Source organism: Beta vulgaris, chromosome 7 (genome assembly GCF_026745355.1).
Source record: "Beta vulgaris subsp. vulgaris cultivar EL10 chromosome 7, EL10.2, whole genome shotgun sequence".
NCBI classification, from domain to species: Eukaryota; Viridiplantae; Streptophyta; class Magnoliopsida; order Caryophyllales; family Amaranthaceae; genus Beta; species Beta vulgaris.
The window spans coordinates 44,014,920-44,038,361 of NC_079208.1; the positions used below are offsets into that span (position 1 = coordinate 44,014,920).

At 36.6% G+C, this 23,442-nt stretch overlaps 3 protein-coding genes across 3 annotated transcripts; all 3 read left to right on the forward strand.

The window, feature by feature from the left end:
- Window positions 1–515: 515 nt before the first annotated feature.
- On the forward strand, window positions 516–4,644 carry LOC104908813 (DNA-directed RNA polymerases I, II, and III subunit RPABC5). Its single transcript, XM_010697971.4, has 4 exons — window positions 516–673; window positions 825–883; window positions 2,060–2,154; window positions 4,398–4,644. The coding sequence occupies exons 1-4, from the start codon at window positions 638–640 to the stop codon at window positions 4,421–4,423; spliced, it is 216 nt and encodes a 71-aa protein (XP_010696273.1). The 5' UTR covers window positions 516–637; the 3' UTR covers window positions 4,424–4,644.
- Window positions 4,645–14,993: 10,349 nt separating this feature from the next.
- LOC104908824 (uncharacterized) lies at window positions 14,994–15,593 on the forward strand. Its single transcript, XM_010697985.1, has one exon. The coding sequence runs from the start codon at window positions 14,994–14,996 to the stop codon at window positions 15,591–15,593; it is 600 nt and encodes a 199-aa protein (XP_010696287.1).
- A 2,003-nt stretch (window positions 15,594–17,596) lies between these two features.
- On the forward strand, window positions 17,597–21,911 carry LOC109133592 (uncharacterized mitochondrial protein AtMg00810-like). Its single transcript, XM_019247112.1, has 2 exons — window positions 17,597–17,990; window positions 21,277–21,911. The coding sequence occupies exons 1-2, from the start codon at window positions 17,597–17,599 to the stop codon at window positions 21,909–21,911; spliced, it is 1,029 nt and encodes a 342-aa protein (XP_019102657.1).
- Window positions 21,912–23,442: the final 1,531 nt, after the last annotated feature.

A 23,442-nucleotide genomic window follows, 5' to 3' on the forward strand; every position in this document is an offset into this window, starting at 1 on the left:
TCTTGAGAATAGTGATTTGTAAGTAAATTTTTGTAGTAAATATTTTTTTATGTATTGATGTTCTAGATTATTAGTTTTACTTTGTATGTTAATTTTAAGTTTTGATAAAGTTTTGTGATTATTTGAATGATTTGTAACATGATTTTCTTAATTGTATGAGTGATTTGTAAAATTTCTTCTTTTAAGTGATTTGTGAGTGAGTATTGTAAATTAATTTTTGGTAGTTTTTTTTGAGTCTCGATTTTAATTTTGAGATTTCTTTTGTAATTTAGAAAGGGAGGGGGGGGGCAAAATAGTCAGTTCAAAAGAGGACACCATAGCTCCCCTTCCCTTATATAATAGAGATAAATATAGATATACATATAGATGCTTAAATCCAAACAGACCATTATGTAATTTGTATTTTAATAGTTAGAAAGAAATGTCATTATTTAGTAATGAAATAAATTTTTAAAGTTACAACTTTTTGCTAATTATATAATTTTGGTACATTAACACACGCATCACAGTATAAATGAGTCAAAGCCCTCGTTCCCCGGGAGCCGTAATATAGTGCCTTTAACTTGAGCTGAGAACAAAAGAAACGAGAGATAAAAACAGAGAGAGTGTACAAAGAGCAGCGAATTGAGAAGCAAACATGATTATTCCAGTTCGTTGCTTCACCTGCGGCAAGGTAACATCTTTCTCTCTATGTTTGCGTGGTTTTTTAATCCCTTCTTTTCTAGGGTTTTTATCGGCCACCAAATTATTGATTTAGGGTTTTTGCTAAACCCTAGTTGATTAAGATTTTAATTAACTTTTTAATGGTTAACTTACGGTTTCAGGTGATCGGAAATAAATGGGACACTTATCTTGACCTTCTTCAAGCTGATTACACTGAAGGGTACTTTACTTCTTTTCTCATTGGTCTACTCATACTTAATAATTAGTTTGTAAATAGAAGTAATAATTTGGTTTGGATTTTTTTGATAGAATTTTGTGCAATTTTTGTTGGGTAATTGTGGTTGTGGTTTGAAATTATTTATTCATGTTATGTAATTGTTGAGCGTGGCTGAGGTTTTTTGTTGGGTTAACTGAACTTTTTGGTTTTGTGTTGTTGGAAGTTATGTGCGTCAAAGAATCGATATTTATGCTTTTTTCCTTTAGAGGGGTTCTGGGATAATATGAGTCTAAGCTGGAATTTTGAACCCTATTGTATTCCAACTCTTTGATTCTCTAATTCGGATTGGTTTGTGAAATGCTATGAAGCACGGGGACTAATGGTACTTGAGGTTTCCCTTTTCATGGAAATGTTTCTGCTTTCAAAAAAAAAACCAGCTGTTTTTGTCCTAATGAAGCCTGAAAATTGCTGGGATTCGTGGTCCATCAGGAATTTCAGCTGTTTTAATGTTACTTTGGTGAAATGCAACCTAATTGTGAAAAGTTTGGACAAACAAATGAGATTGGCATTAGAAGTTAAGAACCTCATAAAAATATGGCTGAAGTGCAGACTCAGATTTTACTACTAACAAGAGCTGATTCCAGATGTTAGAGACAGAAGCTGCTTAACTAGAGGAATTGTGTCTGAAGTAAAATAACGAATAATTAATCCATGACTTGTGCGGTTGTGCATACATTCGATTTGCTTATATCTCCATTTTGGTCTTTATATATTTGCTTGTGTGTTTACTTTTAGCTGCTAATGTACGGAGTGGGGAATCTGGTGGTGACGCTTATTTTGTTGGTACATAGGATATTTGCGTGCTTATGGATATTTGTGCTTGAGTCTTCTGTTATTCATTAAGGACTGTCTAGTAGGAAGAGTTTACCTTGGTACTGGAATGGGAGAAGCTTAGAGATCTGGTCATTGGTATACAGTTCGTATAATCTTGTGGATTAAACCAATTGAGGGTTGATGTCTGACTGTCTGTGGCTTTGTATTAGCTTTCTGCTTTCTTTCACAAGACCTGCATGATAGAAAGCGGCCAAATAGGCTACATTTCATAGTTATGCATTAATACAGGCGACAGAGTGTTGGTTTCAATAAAAATGCTTGCTGACGTAGAATGCTTTTGCACAGGGATGCCCTTGATGCATTGGGGTTGGTCCGCTATTGTTGCAGGAGAATGCTCATGACCCATGTCGACTTGATTGAGAAGCTCTTGAACTACAACAGTAAGTTCCCACCCTATCCTACCTTGCTCATACTCATGCACTCAGAGGACTTCTGCTCCTGTATCTGCGTACTATCTGCAATTTAGGGCATTTTATACAGCAAACATACACGTTTGAATTTTTTTTTCTCCCTTTTGTCTGTCTCTTCAAGTGTTTTATTGTTTCAGTCAAGCCGTTTGAAACTTGCTACCAACTACTTCCTCCGTTTCTAAATAAGTGCAACATAGAGAAGTGGCACACAAACCAAGGCATCTAAGGCATCTAGAGAGAGAAAGTTGGGGACCACACTTAAAAGAGAGATTAGGCAACTTAATAAAACACTAAACTAATTACCCAACAACTTTCAGCCCCACCACCTGTCACCTGTCACCCACCACACCGCCACCACCGACCACCGCCACCACCACCGGAAAACCACCCCCTAAACCAACCCTCATCCCCTTCTAAACCACCCCTGAAACCATCTTTTCAACCGAACGCATCAACCACCACCACCACCGGCATTTTACGTCTCTCCCCATCACCACCATTGCAGCAACACACGGACCACTATCAATTACCCGGAAAACATAATTCTTCTTAGATCTCAAACCTAGAAAAACCAAATAATTTTCCTCCAATTTCACACACGAATCAGTCAATAAACTCTTAAAATCCCCCAAAGTAAGCAACCCAGATGCCAATTCGAACCCCAAGAACCTGTCAAATGAGCTGCCCTTGGTGGCGTCGGGTTCGAATTGCACGAAGAACCCAGATGCCAATTTCACACACGAAGAACCCGTGGTATTGAGGATGGTGGTGGTGCCGGTTGGTGGCGTCGGGTTGGTGGTGTTTTGGTGGTGGTGTCGGGTTGGTGGTGTTTTGGTGGTTTGCATCGGGTTGGTGGTGTTTTGGTGGTGGCGTCGGGTTGGTGGTGTTGTGGTGTGGGGTTGGTTGGTTGAATTGAGGAGATGGAGAGGGTGGGTTGAGTTGTGGAGAGAGAGAGAGAGATGGGTGACTGAGATGAGGGTGGGTAGGTTGATTAATTAATGGTTTTTAGGTTGGTAGTTGATAGATTAATTAAGTGGTTGAGGGAATTAAGTAATGGCATTTCTGTAAATAAAAGGAAAAAACTTTCCATTTTGAGCTATGGTGCACTTGTTATGACAATTCCTAAAATGGGAAATGTTGCACTTATTTAGAAACGGAGGAAGTATATATTATATGTATGTGTGGTGTTGTCCAGACTTGATTGTCAAGAGAGTATGCATTCTTAAGTAGTTCATATGCAGTATTGGATACGAACAGTGGATCATAGTATAGTAGCTTGTGTTTTAGAGCATTAGACGATCCCTCTCATTTGGTTACCATGCTACAAGCCTATTTTTACCTTGTATAAGAGGTCATCCTATGCAGAATTATCCTATTGGTTTGTGTGGTTATCCCAAATCTTCTATCCTGGTAAACAAAGTCATGGTGAAAATCCTAGTAGTATTAGTTTATCGCAATGTACTTGTTTGAACCTTGAGTAGAGTAAAATTGCTTCTATGATAACCCTCTCTTCCATAACTTGCAAGCAAAGGGAATATTGTATGTTCTTTCCTTGCTTTAAGAATACGAGTTTTGGACTTGGGACTTGGGAGTATAGTTTTCACTCAGTTTCTAAAACCATTTTATTTTTCCATTACCTGATTTGCTTTATGTCTCCATTTGATTGGGTGGAATCAAGAATTATATATACTATTGTTTATGCTTTCAATTGAAAAGAACTTGACTCTTGTAGAATTTCAATAAATGGCTTGGGGGAAAAACTTTTCTATTTAAGTGGTCTAAGGACAATGGTTGGATTCTTGCTATATGGCCCTAAGAACACAAGCCATATTACATGAGAGGTGACTTTTTGACTTGGTTTGGAAATAAAGATACTAAGAGCTGAAAATCAACTTCTCTTGAAGATTGAAAATAGTAACCTCTGATTTAATTTAATTTTACCAGGAAACACTCTAATATATGTCTAATTGACGAGAGCCTGGTTCTGCATTTCCACTTCTTACCTTTTGGAAATTGGGTTCTTGCTTTCTTATTTTGGAGAAGGGGGCGGGGATTAGTACTGGATGTGACAGCACATTGATGTGTTTTTTTCTCTCTGATGTCTCTCAACTCAGAATCCTCTTTTAACATTTTATCTTCGATTTATAATTAGAAATTTGATCTCCTAAGTAATCTTCATATGTATGCTATTTGACCCGACTTGTTCTGTGCAGCTCTTGACAAGTCTGATACTAGTTAATGAAGCTTGTGGAGGCAGCGGTAGAACAGTATTTTGGTGGGGGAACAGCACTTGCTGAACAGTATTGGGGTAAATTTTGGTGGGTTAGAGCTATGGTTCTATGATAATTGTAATGATACTGGATGTGACGATGAAATGTTATCCTGAGTAGTAGACATTGTGGTCTATTGATTTCATGAATTATTGACCATCTACTAATCTAAAAAAAGATGTTCATGTCATGACAATTTGTCACTATCCTCTTTTTCTTTAGAGGAGACACTATCCTCCATTTTCAGTTGCTATAGTTGAACATTCATTTCTTCACGGTAATGTTTGGATTGGGATAATGCATTAAAAGGTTGGTGAGAAGTGAGAACAATATGTTTTACAGTTGCCAAAAAAACAATTAGCTTGCAACAATAACTGGTAATCATAAATTAGATGTGTTCTTTGCTGTAAATTAGAAGCCAGAATCTCGCTGAAGCCCAGAGAGAAGAACAGGACATGTTTCTTTGAGAAGATCTTCGTGTTTTTCTTTGGCAAAATGTGAACCTGATTTTAAGTGAAGGTGAAAGGCTTTTGTTTCCTTTGAGAAGAGACGAGGTTTAAGAGCACAAAAAAAGTATAACCTTGCATTGTTGTACTTCATCAGTTTCTACATTTTTTTTTTTGTGAAAAGTGGCATAGCATAGCATAAAATTAAACCGAGTTTTGGCCTAAAAGCCTACAACAATTCGACAATAAAAGGTTCATACAAACATTAGGGGTTTGGGGAATCATCCTAACAACATTTAAGCAAGGCAGGTGCCTCTTACTCTCTCAAGTAAGGTAGTTTGCTATTTTGTTCTTGTCACGCCTCAAGTGTGCGCACTTGACTTCCTTGAACTCTTGTTTGCATGCCCTATATTTTTTCAACATATTACAATAAGCATCATTACGGATTATATCTTGCGCAATTAATTCAATAGCTTTCGAATTGTCTGAAAGTATAGTTACAAAATCATAGAATTCATGTTCTGCTAGGGAAAGTCCCTCGATGATGCCAAACAATTCAGCCATCAACATATCTGAAAAATAACAACATTTTTCTGAAATTTCAGGACCCAATCTTTTCTAGAGTCTCTAAGCCATCCACTAATGCCCGCATGTTCAACGCACCCGACAAAGGATGCATCTACACTGATCACAACACACTGGGGAGGAATGATACTTGGATTATACAGGGACAAGTTAGGGGCGGTCGGAGATTTTTGATGAGCGGAGGAGTTAAATTCCGCTGAAAGAAAAAAGGCTCTTTTACGAAGGTGTTCCGGTGATGGAGTGGGGGTAGTTTCAAACAATTTCTTATTTCTGGCGATCCATATTTCAAGACACATGAAGGGAAAGAACAGAAGCCATTGGGTGCCTTTAAACAAGCCAGTATTACGAAGGTTTTTATACAACCAGTTCTCGCGAGTACCCCGAGGAGGGTTATGTTGAATCTGCATATGGCCCCAAATTTCGCGCACAAGGTTGCAATCCTAAGCACATGAAGAACATCTTCTAATTCATTACCATCCATAGTACAAATAGGGCTACTAATAATTTTCTAATGTATAACATATTTTGGGTGGGTAATTGATCTAGCCAACTTAGCCATATGAAAAACTTCAGCTTTGGAGGGTAGCAACCTTTCCAAATCCAAGAAAAATCATGACAATCCCTCCCCCTATCCCCTATTACGGCATTGAATGCTTTGGTCAAGGAAAAAATATTTTATTGGGTAAAAGAGGAGTAGGGGGTCTGAGTCCTGCGATGGACTCCATACCAGGCTTCTAAGCCTTTCATGAATGTCCTCCGGGAGCATAATGGAAATATCACTACCATCCCACTCCCCGTTATTTCAAACATCTCGCACCGTAGCCATGTTATCCTGTTTAGTTAGGGACCCTTCTATCAAATCTCTCAAATCCCCACTTCCCAACCAATTATCATGCCAAAAGGAGGCTACCGTCCCATCACCTAGGTTCCATTAATAGCTAGTTTAAGAAGAGCCCAACCTTTGCCTATCTTTGCCATATTTGAGAGCCGTTACCAAACTATTAGTAATGTGTTGGTTCTTAATATACTTAGATTTTATGCAATCTTGGGCCAAGTTTGAAAGGCCTTGACACATTTGCCAACATAGCTTAGCCATAAGGTATGTATTGAGGGCTCTATGTTCTCGGAATGCCCAAACCACTCTTATCTTTAGGAAGGAAGGTACACTCCTTTGAGATTAAGGATGCGTTTGGTAGGGTGTAAAATATTTTCCATGAAAATGAGTTTTCATTTTTCGCTCATTTTCCGTTGTTTGGTTTGGTAAAGGGTGTAAACAAGCTTTCCATCAAGGGAGCTCTAGGTGTAAATCATTTTCCTTTAAAAAAGAAGGGAAAACACATTTTCGTCCCTCTTTCTTAGCAACCTTTTACTCTCCTTTTATCCATCCTCTCCCTTCCCTTTCCATTTTTCTCTTTTCCATAATTTTTTTTACATTGAACTAAACAAAGGAAAATTAGCTTTGTATTTGAATTTTCCATTGTAAAATATTTGAAAAAATTATTTTAAATAAGCTAACCTTTAGGCTAACTTCGCAAAACAAGTGATTCTTTGGATTATTCTACAGTAAGCTAAACTTTTAAGCGTATTTTCTAAAATTTGACCTAATGACAACCTGTTTTATAGGTTAATACGCCAGGAGATAAGGCTACCACCAAGAAAGATGGCATAACCAGTGGTATAACGACAACTATCCGGACAACCTGCCCCAATCAGCATCAGAATATGCAATCATGATGGACATGGTTTTAGAGGGGCGAAGCCAGAGACCATAGTCAGATATACCCTGCACAGATTGAGAAGGTGTAATAGAGGATATTAAGGATATCCTCGTCATTATACTTATATATTGATATTATATATATATATGAGCCCAGGCACCCTCATTAGGGTAAGTCGTATCATTATTTTCTCACAGACAACCAGATCATTCAAGGGAAAATTCCTCAAGTACCCCTGAAGTTTGTTGTAATTCTTAAATTACCCCTCGTATTTGGGGAATTCCTCAAATACCCTTGAGGTTTGTATTTGTACTCAAAATACTCTTACTCTTGACGAAACCGTAACACCGTTAACTTTTTTTTTTCTCTCTCTCTCTCTTTAGTTTTCTCTCTTTCCTCCTACCATCCTCCATTGATGAACCTCGAAACCTTCAAGTGCTCTCTGTGATCTCCTCCCACCTCCATGCCATTCTCCCTCCTCCTGATCTTCATCTGCCTTCGTCCATCGATTCTTCGTCCATCAATTTTTTGATGATTCGATATACTTTGTGCGAACCTCCAACACACGACCACCACTAGAGGTGGCAGCACCACCAATGCATCAGCAGGGGAAAGGGAGAACTAGGGATGGCAACGGGTGGGATTTGGGTCGGGTGAGCCATCACCCGCATCCATCACCCGGTTAGATTGACTCTCATCCATTCATCTATCACTCGCTTTACCCATCACCCGAAATCCATCCATCCATCATAACCGGGTGATTCGGGTGGGTCGGGTGATTAACGGGTGAAAAGTCTAAATATCAAATTTAGATTATAACTATTAAAAAAATAATGTACCCAATTTCCACCTACACTTTCCGAAATCATAAATAAATACGCTGATGTTTTTGGCATAAAGAAAAGGTGATGTCGCACCATACAAGTTTTAGGAAGTCGTCTTCACAATAATAAAGTCTCGACAACAATATGAGTTTCAAAAATAGGAGTTTGAACAAAAAATTATTAAACGGATGGATAATGGGCCATGTTCTTAACCGGGTGGTGGATCGGGTGGTGGGTGAGAAATGGTCACCCGGATCCGTCACCCGGTTCACCCGTCACCCACTCTTCATCCGTTTATTACGGTTTTCACCATTTTATTTAAACAGGATGGAGCAGGTTACTGGATATCCACTGGATATTGCCATCCCTAGGGAGAACATAATGTAGCATCACCATCAATGGTAGACACAACAACACCGACGACAAACACACGCGAATAGATGAGGGAGAATTCGAGTAGCACGCACAGCTCCGGCGGTAGCTGCAACAACGGTAAGAGAAGAGGTGGGACCAGCGACACCAACGCAGAAACGGCACGGAAGAAGAAGAATCTCCGGCGAGATCAGTGTTCAGCGAAAATGGAAGCAGGGGGAGGACAAAAGAGAGCTGCGGGGGAAGATGATTTTTGAATTAATTTATCAAACTGAATCTGATTTTATTTTTTTAATTTAACAAACTACTCGAAAATTCAAGAAAAATAATAATGGGGGATGGTGGGAGGAGAAAGAAAATTCCGAGGTTTAGAATGTCACAAATGGAGGATGGTGGGAGGAGAGAGAAAACTTGGAGTATCATCAATGGAGAATGGTGGGAGGAAAGAGAGAAAACTGAAGAGAAAGAAAGAAAACGCTAACGACGTTAGGGTTCCGTCAAGAGTAAGGGTATTTTGAATAAAAACACAAATCTTAGGAGTATCTGAGGAATTTTTCAAATGTGAGGGGTAATTTGGGAATTACGCCAAACCTTAGGGGTACCTGAGAAATTTTTCTATCATTCAAAGCTAAATTCTTTTTTGCTAATAAATGAGCAACTAAGTCCGCGAATTTGTAGGTGGTCCAAAGACCACCTAGAGCATCATGCTCTCTATGCAAAACGCATAAAATGAAGAACAAAACGCGATGTACATGCATGATTTGTAGGTGGTTTTGCCGCTAAAACTAAACAAATTCCTTAAATTATGCCGGCATGTACATGCATCGGTTTAAAAATCTTGAAAGTTATCTTATCATCTCCCACATCAGGTGGAAGGGCTTTCAATTAATAATAATAATAATAATAATAATAATAATAATAATAATAATAATAATAATAATAATAATAATAATAATAATAATAATAATAATATCCTAAGCTACATCACAGCATGTGCATAGTATTCCAATTATCAAATATTTGTTTTATTATCTAGAAAATATGTTTTTTAATTAATTTAAATGGGTAAATATTTTTACTATAAATATTTTCGATGTCACACCACTCACAACTACTCACAAATGTTCTTTTATGAATAACAACAAAAAAATTTTTAAAATACTTGATTTTTTTACCTAAAATATATGTTCTTTACCATTATACTATGTTTTTTTTTCAAGTATATTTTTTTTTACCTAGAAAGTATGTTCTTTAAAAAAATTATGATTACCTATTTTTTATGTGAATGAAAATTATACAATTCTTGATATTGAAATTCATGTTCTTTTTTAGTACTCATGTTCCTTTATAGTTGGAGATTAAACACCATATAAATTACAAGAAGAACATGTGTATATAATACTCGAGAAACAAAAGACTATTATAAATTCATAAACATAAAAATAAGCATGAAAAGAACATTAAGGTATAAAACAAAGAACACCATATTATTGTAAAAGAACATAAGCATATAAGACTTTATAGCTTTCAATTTTTTTGTTTTATTTTTCCACTTCTCTGCCTGTCATTTTCATTACTTGTTTTTTTAGTCCTTTGTTGAAGAATGCATATCAAGCATTTTTTGTTTCTGAATTACATATTTACATATGCATATGTTCTGTAATTCTTTTTATGGTGTTCTTTATTTGATATTTTCATGTTCTTTTTATGTTTATTTTCATTTTGTTGTGATTTTTTTTTAATATTTTGTATTTCAAGTCTTATATGCTTATGTTATTTTATAATTAGTATGATGTTCTTTGTTTGGTACCTTGATGTTCTTTTGTATGTTTTTATTCATTTTTGTGATTTTAAAAAAAAAATTATAATTTTTTTTTGTTTCTTAAGTCTTATATGCTTATGTTCTTTTACAAAATGAATTTTTGGAGGTTATACCATTTTTTTATATTTTCTTTTCTTCGAATTGCGTTTGATATTCAAGATTATGCATTTTGGAGTAGGACCACGTAGAGGAAAGTGGTCTCTAGTCCACCATCCACGCTTTGTATGGGTGGTGCTACTATAGGAGAGAGAAAGATGCGAGAAAGAGAGAAATCCTAAGTTTAAGGTGGAGCTTTGGGTGGATTTTGTGATGATGTTTGGAAGCGACAGTGGTTGGGTGGTTGATTCCACCATGCAGCAACTCGAACCATGATGGATGATGATGATGAGGATGATTGATGATATTGATTCAAGATGATAGTGATAATTTATATGGACTTGATAGTAATTACTGGACCTGATGCTAATTCACTTGATTTATGAAAAAAAGAGTCATTATATAAAAATAAATAAATATAAAATATGAGTAGATATAGATTGTGAAGTCTGACTATGTGGAAAAAAAAGTTACTATATCACAAAGTAAAAAAATTATCATGATAAACAATGTAAGAAAAAGTGACTATATTAAAAAAAACGATCACTATGATAGATAGTAACTATATAAGGTTAGTATATGAAAAAAGGGGACACTATGGTAAATAAGTGGTTTTGATCCACAATAATATTATTGTAGACCACGCAAGACTAACTCTCGCTTGTGATAGCTGAAAACATGATATTCCTCCTTTAGTGCATCAAGGGTTGCAGTACGTGGTGGTGGCAGGGTATGCAGGTACGGTATAGGAGGAAGAGAGAGAGGCAGTGGTGGTGATTTTGATAGAAGAGCCCAGAAGCAAATGATGCCTAAGGAGAGAGGAAAGGGGTTTGGGTAAAGTCAAATATAAATTTAACAAGTTTAATTACCGGTCAATCTGGTAAACCGTCATTAAACTTAATAAAACCTAATGATGATACAAAGTTAGCTTGCTCAGGGTTAATCAAAAGTTTGCCTTATTTCGAGAAGATCACACAAAAAGCTTTTTTAAACAATTTTTCCAAAATGTTTTACATGAGATTACATTGAAAATATTTTACATCCAACCAAATGGAGCCAGTGCAAACAATTCTTCCCCTCCTTTTCTCTCCAAAGAAAATTATTGCAAATTTTATCTAAGTCCGAGAGAGTGGAAATGGGGAGGAAATTTGCTTGCATATAATAGTTAGGAATGGTATATAATAGTTTCTACACTTTACTTCAACCTTTTTAAAGATTCACAAAATATTTTGAAGCTTATTTATTAAAATTTACAATGCCTGCACTACTAAATAGACGCCATTAATTTTGTTTACTTTTTGCAATATAGTGAAACTAATTTAACTTATAAATATTCCCTCCAAAAGTACTATGTATAAGTTAAAACTAGTTTCACCAGATAACAAAAACTAACAAAAATAATGGTGTCTAGTTAATGTGGGCACATTGTGCATTAAACAAAGGGAAATTCAAGGGGATCGTGTGAAATATTAAAAAAATTGAATTACAATATAAAAAATGAAGAAACACATAGTATAACATAGAGAAATTCAAAATAAAAATTAAAGGTTATATGATTATTGGAACTCTTAGAAGGGAGTCTTAGCTAGAGATTTTTTTAATATTTTGAGAGTGTTACACAATAATGTGCCCAAGACTTTACTTAAGTCTTGAGAAATTCTTGAAAATCAAGACTCTATGCTTTACATGAGTTATATTGTACCACCAAACAATTACTTTTCTTGTCCAATTAAATTGCGCTATGCCAATACTATATGGAACTTTTTTTTCACGAGTCTGAGAAATAAACTAAAAGCTAGAGTAAATTTTGTGAGTTTGAACAATAAAAAAGTTAATGAAAAAATCTTATGTGGCATAGTCTCTACTCTCTAGACTAGAAGAAAATCTGACGGATAAACAAGGTTGAGATTTTCCATAGTATGGGAGTGGAGTCTTGCACCGAGGTTCCTTCCAAGACTTGCAATAAAGAATTAAATTCTTGGAGAGGGTAAGTTTACAAACTATGACAAAAACTCCCAAGAAACAGTCAACACATTGTTGCTGCCCAATTTCACACCAACTTGTTGCAAGCTTGTGTATTTTTATTCAATTTTTTCACCAAATACCCCCGACAAATCACAAAATTCACCATATACCCTCAATGTTTCAGATATTCACCATATACCCCTGAGTTTTCAAAACTGTGCACAATCTACCCTTTTTCTAACGGATATTAAGTCACTATTAGCTTTAATTACGATATTGTAAATATTAACCCATAACCCTAAACTCCTAATCCCTAAACCCTAACCCCACCCCTAACCCTAACCCCCCTGCCAGCCTCCACCACCTCCCCCTTCCCCCCACCCCAGCCCCCACCCCTCCCCTCCCCTCCCCTCCCTCCACTCCACTCCACCGCTGCAACCCCCAGCCCCTTCTTGTCGATTTCCCTAGCCCCTCCCCGCCGATTTCCCCATCCACCCCTCCCCTCCGAATCCCCCTACCCCCATCCTCCCTCGCATCCCCCGTCTCCCCCTAACCCCGACAGCCCTCACCCCCACCCCCTCGAATTTCCGCAACCCTCATTTGAAGTTAATAGATGAATTTCGCAGCCCCCCTTCGAATTATCCCCTCCTTGAATTTTCGGAAATCAAGCGAGAGATCTGAAACCAGAGAGGCGCGAGAATGAGAGAGACGCTGAGCATGAGAGGGGGTAATTCGAAGGGGGGATGGGGGTTACTTCAGCTCGCTGGAGAGAGAAATCGTGATGCTGGCATTTTGCATCAGGGAGGGGTGGGGGCCGGGCTGGCAGAGGGGAGGAGGCAGGGTGGGGGATGAGCTGGCCGGGGGGAGGAGGTAGGGGTAGGGGATGCGACGGAGTGGATGGGGCTGGGCTGGCAGGAGAGAGGGGGAAGGGGGTTGCGGCGGTGGAGGGAAGAGGGGAGGGAAGGGGGAGGGGGTGGGGGTGGGTTAGGGATTAGGATTTAGATTTGGATTTAGTATTTTAGTGTTAGGGGTTAATAATGGCAATATCATAAATAAAGCTAACGGTGACTTAACGTCCGTTAGAAAAAGGATATATGGTACACATTTTTGAAAACTCAGGGGTACATGGTGATAATCTGAAACATTGATGGTATATGGTAAATTTCGTGATTTACCGGGGGTATTTGGTGAAAAAATCGATTTTTTATTTGTATATATTTACACTCCAACGGTGATAAGTTGTTAGGAGGTTGTTTGACCTTTTTTTAAAATTATTTATTATTAGGTATTATTATATATTCGAAATATATTTTCTCATGACATTAGTATATATCTAATATTAAATAAATATAATAAAAATAACAAAAAGAGTCACGAATTAAAACGAGTTGATAGTTGACGTGGCACAATCTAAAGTTTGGATTGACGGTGATGGATAAACTCACCCTAATCATGGGGCCTTTGGTTCATATAGTGGTATGAATTTGGAATCAAGAATGAAACCAAGGTGGCACAGGTTTGGAACTTGATACCTAATACCATGTGTTTGGTTTTATTTGGGAATGAAAAATTTTCTATTTGATACCTTGAGGTATTGGTATGAGCCATATCCACCTCCCCTTGTGTTTCTAAACCCCATACCTTATGGATTTGAGGTATTGGTTTTGAATCTATTAATTTTGTGTTGGTGTTCACTCACCTTCAGCATCAGGCCCAAGTCAGCAGCAAGCTACAGATCAAGCCCAAGCCAGCAGCAAGCTACAGATCAAGCCCAAGCTACATAAAGATCAGCCCAACTTCAATATTACAGCTCAACTTTTGTTTGTTAGAAAGTTTGTTAAAGTTGTTATAACAACTTTCTGTTTCTCTAGCTTGTAATAAGAGGATATGTTTTAGATCAGTATAAATAAACTCCTCATGATATAAGATTCATTCATTCAGAATTATTACACAAAAGCTTATTCTTTCTCTCTATATATTCAATCTACTTTCATTCACATTTCTATGTCTGAAAATAAGGCAGATTATTCTTTGAATGTGAAGTTCAAACTGTGATTAGTTTGCAAACTTCAATACGGTATCAGAGCAAAATTCGCATAAATTCTTTGATTTCGCTTCAGATTTTGAGTAGAAATTCATCCGGATGTTATCATACAAACTTTCACAATCTTAGGTTTGTTCTTATCATCATTCTCTGTTTTCTTTTGAATTTTCTTCATAATCTGGCGAATCCTTTCTTCTTTGATCAAGTTCTAGTTAGCTTGAATCAGTTCTTGAAATTTCAAGTGGTATTGACTTGAAATTGTTTGTCAAAATTTTTATTTCAAGTGGTATTGACTTGAAAACTCTGTCGATTCTGGAAATCAAGTGGTGTTGACTTGATAGTTAATTGATTCTAGATAATCAAGTGGTATTGACTTGATAATCATTTCTTGATTGATCATTTAATTGATCATTTTTGTGGTAGATTGTTCAAAATTTCTTGAAATTGTTTCTGTTAATTCTTCATTTCAAGTTGAAAATGGCTGACATTCCTGAAAGCAATTCAAGCAACCTCTTCTTCTTTACCTCCTACACAAGATTCAACTAGCATTTACTTCATATATCCCTCTAAAAATCCTATTGTTCCCCTTGTATCTGAACATTTCAATGGAGTAGGATATGGAGAATGGAAGAGGAGCATGATTATTGCTCTTTCTGCTAAGAATAAAATGGCATTTGTTGATGGATTAGAAAAGCCACCTGAAACTGACAGATGTTACAGTGCTTCGGAGAGATGTAACAATGTTATAATCTCATACATTTTGAGGTCTCTTGACACTAGTATAGCAAGAAGTGTAATATATTGTACTACTGCAAGAGAGATTTGGCAAGATTTAGAAGAAAGATTCTCTCAAAGTTCAGGTCCTCAACTGTATTCTTTACAACAAAATCTTCATGATCTCACTCAAGATCCATCTGATTCAATTGCTGAATTCTTCACTCAGATTAAGAATATTTGGGATGAATTAAGTGTTGCAAATCCTATTCCCATTTGTAGATGTACTGGTTGCACATGTGGAATCACCAGGAAGATTTTAAAACAACAACAAGAAGAGAGGCTGATACAACTATTGATGATGAAAATTGATAACAAATACAACAATGTTAGAAGTAATCTTTTAATGATGCAACCACTTCCAAACGTTCAACTGGCTTACATGCTACTTAGTCAAGAAGAGAAACAGAGACAAGCTAGTGCATTAACCTCTGAGAGCATGGGACATATGGCTTTCACAACATATGATCAGAGAGAAAGAAATCAAGCCTAAAACGCACATAAACTCTCAGCAAACAATAAAAGTTTTTCTTCTACAGGAGGCTTTTCTTGTGACTTTGGTCATATGGCAGGACATACTAAAGGAAAATGCTATAGGGTACATGGATTTCCACCAGGATATGGTTCAGGAAAGGGTTATAAAGGTAAAAGTAAAGGGAAAAGAGTAGCTGTTGTTGCTCATGGTGATCCTGAAATGGAAAGTATTGATGATGAAGAAGATGCTCCTATCTCTATCAGTCAATACAATCATTTACTTCAGCTCATCAATAAACAAACATCTGAAGTTCAGAAACAATACCCAACCACTCATGAATTACAAGGTGCAAGTGCTCATGTAGCTGGTACTTGCTTACTCTCTTGCTCTCATTCAAAATGGATTGTTGGCAGTGGTGCTAGTAACCAGATTTGTTCTAATTTAGAACTCTTTGCAACTATTCACCCTTTACAGCCACTCCTAATACTGTTACTATAGCTGATGGCAAGACAACAATAGTAGAGAATATTGGCACAATTTTTTTGATAATGGCATTAAACTTAACAATGTTCTCCATGTCCCAGGATTTAAGTTTAATCTTATATTCACACACAAATTACGCAAAAACTTATCATGTGAAGTTGTTTTTTCTCACAATAAATGCATAATTCAGGGTCCCAACATGAATCCTTCCCAAGTTCTTGGTGAACTACACTCTGGTTTGTATGCAGTGGAAGATAAGTCTAACCTGAGTAATATTCAAGATGGTGCAGCATGTACAACAACCCTTGAAGATGCCAAGTTATGGCACTTGAATTAGGGCATATGCTTTTCAATAAACTCCACTTTATTAACAGTTGTTATACAAACAATGTTGCTTGTGATACTATTTGTTAAATTTGTCCAAGAGCTAGACAACCTAGAGTTTCTTTTCCTAAAACTTCTTCTTCTACAATTGTTAAACCATTTGAATTGTTACATGTTGATGTATGGGGGCCTTATAAGGCTAAAACTCGTGATGGTTATAACATGTTTCTCACTATTGTAAATGATTTTACAAGACATACTTGGGTGTTTTTAATGAAACAAAAGAGTGATTATGTTAACATTCTTTCCATGCTTCTTGCTGTCATTGAAACACAGTTTAATGCTCATGCTCTTTGCATAAAGACTGACAATGCTAAAGAGCTATGTGACTGAGGGAAATATCTTGCAGCTTTACAGAGTTAAAGGCATCCTACATCAAAGAAGTTGTACTGACTCCCCACAACAAAATGGTGTTGTGGAGAGAAAACACAAACATCTTTCAGAAACAGCAAGAGCTTTGTTTTTTAGGTCAAGAGTTTCTACAAGATTTTGGGGAGAATGTTTACTTTGTGCAACACATCTCATAAATAGAATGCCTCTCAGCAATGTTCATTTTCACTCCCCTTATGAGCTTTTACATGGTCATATACCTTCTCTCAACCATTTAAAAGTCTTTGGTTGCCTATGTTATGTTTCCACAATCAAAACACACTGATCAAAATTTGAACCTAGAGCCATACCTTGTATTTTTTTAGGCTATCCTTCAGGGCAAAAGGCTTACAAGGTACTCCCTCCGTGTTTTATTAGTTTACCCCTTTTGACTTTTGACACTATTCACATACATGACTTTGACTATCTTTTGCAATTTGTATTTAAGGAAAAATATAGTCATGTGAGATCTTACTTCTTGGATTCGTCTCAATGTGCATTATCCAAATATCAACTTTTTGTAATTTTTGCTTATCGAAAATTAGAGATATTAAGGTTCAAATTAGTATCTCGGCAAATGTGCCCCAAAGAAAGGGGTAAACTAATAAAAGATGGAGGGAGTATATGATTTAGAAAATCATAAATTTATCACTTCTAGGGATATCATATATCATGAGAAACATCTTCCATATCACTTCTCTTCTACACCTTCTTATCATACCTTTGATCCTTCTTCCAAACCTATTTCTCCACCTATTTTCCTACCTGCTCACACTACCTTTGACATGGAAGATTTTCTTGATATCCCTAATCCTTTCGTAATCTCTACTTCACTAACTTCATCTTCTTCTCTTTTTTCTCCTTCTATTTCACATCATATTCCTTCTACATCATCTACTACTGTTTCTACTGATCCTACTCCCACCTCTCCTCCACCACCCAGAATTTCTACAAGACCTAAATACACACCCAAATACCTTGATTCTTATGTTTGTGCTGCACAACAACTTACTTCTCATTGGTGTAACATTGTCCTTTATGATCATCTCCCTCAATCAAGTAAAGCTCTCATCAGTATAACATGCTCTTTAGTTGAACCTACAAGCTACCTAGAAGCTTCTCAAGATGATGGTTGTGTTCAGGCTATGCAAAAAGAACTCACTGCTCTAGAAAACACTGGTACCTAGGAACTTGTTCCTCTACTAAAAGGCAAAAAGGCTATTGGGTGCAAATGGGTGTTCAAGGTTAAATTGAAGGAATTGAAGGATGATGGTACTTTGAAAAGATTAAAGGCAAGGCTGGCAGCCAAGTGTTTTACACAGAAGTATGGAATAGACTATGCTGAAACATTTTCACCAATAGTAAAAATGGTTACTGTTAGATAGGCCTGTCAATCAGGTCGGGTTGGGTCGGGTTCGTGTTCGGGTCAAGTAAAAACGGGTTGAAAACCCCCCAACCTGAACCTGATCTATTTTAATTTTCGGGTCAATATCATCAACCCTAACCTGATATGAAAATTATCAGGTCAACCTGACCTGATCTGTTTGACCTGAATTTTTTTTAAACGGGTTGTAAATGGGTCAACCTGAACCTATTTAACCCAGTTTTTTCAGGTTGACCCGACCCATATAACCTGATTTTTTTTTCAAAACAATTGCATAGTTCATAATTGGGCCTTGAAATTTCATCAAAGTATTAGGCTATTAGCTAACCAAGTTTATACTTGGCAATATCAAGTACTTCTACCAAGTTCTAGCTAACCAAATTAATACTTGGCAATATTACAAACCAATTTAACAAAGTTTTATAACATAAAACAACATTAATGTATCCTTAATGTTTTAGACTTATACAACCACAAGTCCACAACTGCAAACAAACATTGTTGAGGTTTCACAGCATTTGTAGGAGTGGAGTCAATCTCGTCCTCTGCCTCTGATGAGAAAAAAGGAAAATAAACAGAACATTAATACTAATTGGTAGGAAAAATAGCATAAAAAAATTAAACAGAAAATAAATAACATTAAACTGGAAAAACAGCATAGAAAAATTAAACAGAAAATGAATAACAGAACATAAAACAGAGAATTAAACATAAAAATAGAAAATTAAACAAAAAAAAGAACATTAATACTAATTGGTAGGAAAAATAGAAAATAATATAGAAAAATAACATGAAACAGAAAAATAGCATAAAAAAATTAAACAGAAATTAAATGACATGCAGAACATTAAATAGGAAAAAAATAGAACATTAAACAAAAAAAATAGAAAATTAAACAAAAAAAAAAACAGTATACTAAACAGAAAATAACATAGAAAAATAAATGACAAAATACGAAAAAAACGGAAGACAAAATATGAAAATCACATAAATAACAGAAAATAAATGACAAAATACGAAAAAAAAGGGTCAAAATACGAAAATCACATAAATAACAGAAAATAGCAAAAAAAAAAACGAAAGAAAATAAATGAGAATAAGAAAATAAAGGACAAAATAAGAAAAAAAAAATTGACAAAAGAAGAATACCTTGAAGAAGAGCAACGAAATTGCGACTTTTCAAGACGAAATTGAGAGACTTATTGCGACTTTGCGAGACGAAGAACATCAAATGTTGAAGAAGAGCATCGAAGAAGACTGAGAGAGAGAGTGAAAGACTGAGAGATTTCACTATGAGAGAGAGAGAGAGGCGTTAGAAATTAGGGTTAGGAGAGAGAGAGAGAGACTAAGAGAGAGAGTGAGAGTTGAGAAAGAAAGGGGCTGGGGAATCTTTTAGGGTTAGGAGTTAGGAGACTGAGAGAGAGAAAGAAAGTGTTAGAAATTTAGTTATTGGGCTCGGGAAATTTTTTGGGCTGGGAAATCTTTTGGGCTGCGCAAAGTGGCAAACACCAATATTTTTTTTTTAGTTCGAGAATTCGGGTCAGGCGGGTCATGGTCAGGTCAAAAAATTCGACCTGAACCTGACCCATTTAACTTTCAGGTCGGGTTCAGGTCGACCCATTTAACTAATCAGGTTGAAAACCTCAACCCAAACCCGCTATTTTCAGGTCGGGTTATCGGGTTGGGTCAGCTTTTGCCAGGCCTACTGTTAGATGCTTGCTTGTTGTTGCAGCTTCAAGAAATTGGCATATCCATCAACTTGACATAAATAATGCCTTCCTCCTAGGGGTGATAATGAGCCTGACAAGCTCGCGAGCAGCTCGGGCTCGGCTCGGTCAAAGCTCGGTCAAAGCTCGGCTCGAGCTCGGGCTCGGCTCGAGACTTAAACGAGCCGAGCCGAGCTAGGCAAAGCTCGGCTCGTAAAGCTCGTGAGCAGCTCGTTTATTATTTTATATTAAAAAAATATTCTTATTAAAAAAATATTTTATATTAAAAAATATTTATATTAAAAAATTTAATACTAATTTATATTTAATTAGATTACAAATTATATATTTTAATTTGTGATCCAACTTCACCTCTACTCCACTAGGCACTAAAGTCCCACATTGGTTAAGAAAACAAGGATCAACCTTATTTTCTTTATAAATAGCTACTATTCCTTACTTCAACTTAAAGTTTAATTTTGTATCTCCTTGGTTGGGAAACAAAAACTATACTTTATTTTCTTCATAGAGGGAATGAAGTATAATTTTAAATAGTTGATTATTTAATCATTAAAATATTTGATAATTTTTTCTTTAGCAAAACATGGAGTCCCACATTGAAATTTTAACAATGCTAGGAGGGATTCCAAGTTATAAAAGCATATGTAAACAAAACAAGGGTATAATGAGTTTGTTTTCTTAACAAAACATGGAGTCCCAATTGAAATTTTAGCAATGCTAAGAGGGATTCCAAGTTATATAAGCATATGTAGAATGAGTTTGTTTATCTTAAACAAAACATAAAGTTCCACATTGAAATGGGGATAGTGAGTTTGTTTTTCTTTAACAAACCATGAAGTCCCACATTGAAATCTTAGCAATGCTAAGAGGGAAATCAAGTTATAAAAGCATATGATGGGTGAGTGAACAAGCTCACCTACTTCGAGCCAAGCCGAGCTCATTAGTCGAGCCTAAACGAGGCTCGCGAGCCGAGCCTAAACGAGCTCGCGAGCCGAGCTCGAGCCCCAAATTTCCATCACGAGCCGAGCTCGAGCTCGGCTCTCCCAAGCTCGGCGAGCTCACGAGCCGAGCCGAGCCTGGGAAATTATAAACGAGCTCGAGCCGAGCCCAGTGCTATTCGGGCTCGGCTCGCTCGATAAGCACCCCTACTTCCTCCATGGTACACTAGAGGAAGAAGTCTATATGAAAGCCCCTGAAGGTTACCACAATCCATATAATCGTGTCTGCAGACTTAAGAGATCCCTCTATGGTCTCAAGTAAGCATCTAGGCAATGGTTTGCTAGATTGCAAGCTGATTTGCTTACTCCCCATCTCACCATTGCAACCATATATGTGGATGATATCATATTAACAGGCCCTCATCTTCCTACTATTAAACATCTCAAGTCTCACTTGAATCTTGTATTCAGTATTAAGGACTTGGGGATCTTAAATTATTTTTTGGGCATTGAGGTCACTCACCTTCATGGAGGTATCATTTTAACCCAAAAGAAGTTCACTAAGGAGTTACTTGAAGATTGTTGCTTGGATGTTTCAAGGTCTGCTAAAACTCCTTTACCTATCAATGAGAAACTTCTCACTGATGAAGGAGAATTCACCGATCCAGTCCAGTATAGATGTTTAGTGGGCAAACTAAACTTCCTAACCCACACCAGGCCTGGTATTTCTTTTGCTGCAAAAACACTGAGTCAGTTCATGCATAAGTCAGGGCTGCCTCACTTGCAAGCTCTCATTCATGTTCTCAGATACATAGCTCACATTAGTGGTCAAGGCATTCTTTTACAAGCTACTAACACTCTCATCCTCCAGGCTTACTCTGATTCTGATTGGGGATCTTGTCCCAACACCAGGAGATCTGTCACGGGCTATGTATTGTTACTAGGCAACTCTCCAGTTTCTTGGAAATCCAAAAAGCAAGGCACTATTTCCAAGTCTTCTAGTGAAGCTGAATATAGAGCAATGGCTGCCACTACCTCAGAAATCACCTAGATGGTCAGATTACTTGCTGATCTTCATGTCAATACTCTTAAGCCTATTGTCTTAAACTGTGATAATCAAAGTGTCATTCATATTGGCAAGAATCCTGTTTTCCATGAAAGGACAAAGCATATAGAGCTTGATTGTCACTTTAAAAGGGAGAAAGTTTTGGAAGGTTTAATTGAACTCACTTATTAACCTACTGCACAACAATTGGCAGATGTGTTTACTAAAGCTCTCTCCTCTCCACAACATAACTACCTTCTTTTCAAGATAGGCATGTCTACTTTGCCACCTCCTAGCTTGAGGGGGGGTGTTGGTGTTCACTCACCTTCAGCATCAGGCCCAATTCAGCAGCAAACTACAGATCAGGCCAAGCTACATAAAAATCAGCCCAACTTCAATATTATAGCTCAGCTTTGTTTGTTAGAAAGTTTGTTAAAGTTGTTATAACAACTTTCTGTTTCTCTAGCTTGTAATAAGAGGAGATGTTTTAGACAGTATAAATAAACTCATGATGTAAGATTCATTCATTCAGAAATATTACACAAAAGCTTATTCTCTCTCCCTATACTCAATCTACTCTCATTCACATTTCTATGTCCGAAAACAAGGCATATTATTCTTTGAATGTGAAGTTCAAACTGTGGTTAGTCTGCAAACTTTAATATTTTGTAAACAAACAGTAGATATGGATTTGCTAGCTCATTCTAAACCCATACATCATACAAGAATCAGATGAACCAAACGCCCCTCATAATTTTAGCTTGTAAAGGTATTTTTGGACAACGCACGACCTCGTCCGGTCTCGAATCATTCCCTGAATAACCTTTTTCAAAATTTGATTAGAAATAAGCATGTCTCAAATTCGAGTTTTTCTGTATCATCAAGAATTTATACTCTCAAGTTACCCAGTTGCCAGCAACCATTTACAACTTCGTTAGCCAGGTTCGTTCCCTTCTTATTCCGAGTACTAAGTTCATTTCCTTGCTTCATTTAAATAAAAAATTCCCATTAGTTATACTACCCTTAATTAGATAAAATCGAAACGATATGTTAGTATCGCTCAACTAATCAGAAAAGTGGTTTTGGGTTTGATGCTCTAAATTTGGATTATGGGTTTGCTAGATTACTATGATCTGCTGTTCAACTCCCTTGAATATACTATTCAAGATTCAGCCTTTAGGTTTTCATGCTTTAATTGTTTGCCTAATGCCTATTTTGCCTGATTTTGATGTTGTCATGTAAAAGTAGTATGCTGATTTACGATGTCCAGCTTGGTAAATTATTGATCTTTCTTATCCTCCACTTGAGTTTTATGTGTAATTTCAATTTTGGACTAAGGCTTCGTTTGGTTGGGTATAAAACATTTTCAGTGTAAAATGATTTTCATGGGAAAAAATTTACAATGAAAAACACAATTCCAAAGTTAGTTTTCCGTTGTTTGGTTCCATGTAAGAAAAATGATGAAACGAAAGGAAAATGAAAAGGAAAGTAAGGAGGTAGCGAGGGGAGTTTGCAAGAGAGATAAGTAAAATGAAGG

Bases quoted from the DNA above. Each gene is read 5' to 3' on its own strand.
- LOC104908824 (XM_010697985.1), top strand. From the start codon at position 14,994: ATGGCATTTGTTGATGGATTAGAAAAGCCACCTGAAACTGACAGATGT.
- LOC109133592 (XM_019247112.1), top strand. From the start codon at position 17,597: ATGGAAGATTTTCTTGATATCCCTAATCCTTTCGTAATCTCTACTTCA. The intron at 17,991-21,276 runs GTACCTAGGAAC...TCATATTAACAG, and splicing joins CACTGCTCTAGAAAACACTG to GCCCTCATCTTCCTACTATT.
- LOC104908813 (XM_010697971.4), top strand. From the start codon at position 638: ATGATTATTCCAGTTCGTTGCTTCACCTGCGGCAAG. The intron at 674-824 runs GTAACATCTTTC...TTACGGTTTCAG, and splicing joins GTTGCTTCACCTGCGGCAAG to GTGATCGGAAATAAATGGGA. The intron at 2,155-4,397 runs GTAAGTTCCCAC...TGTTCTGTGCAG, and splicing joins GAAGCTCTTGAACTACAACA to CTCTTGACAAGTCTGATACT.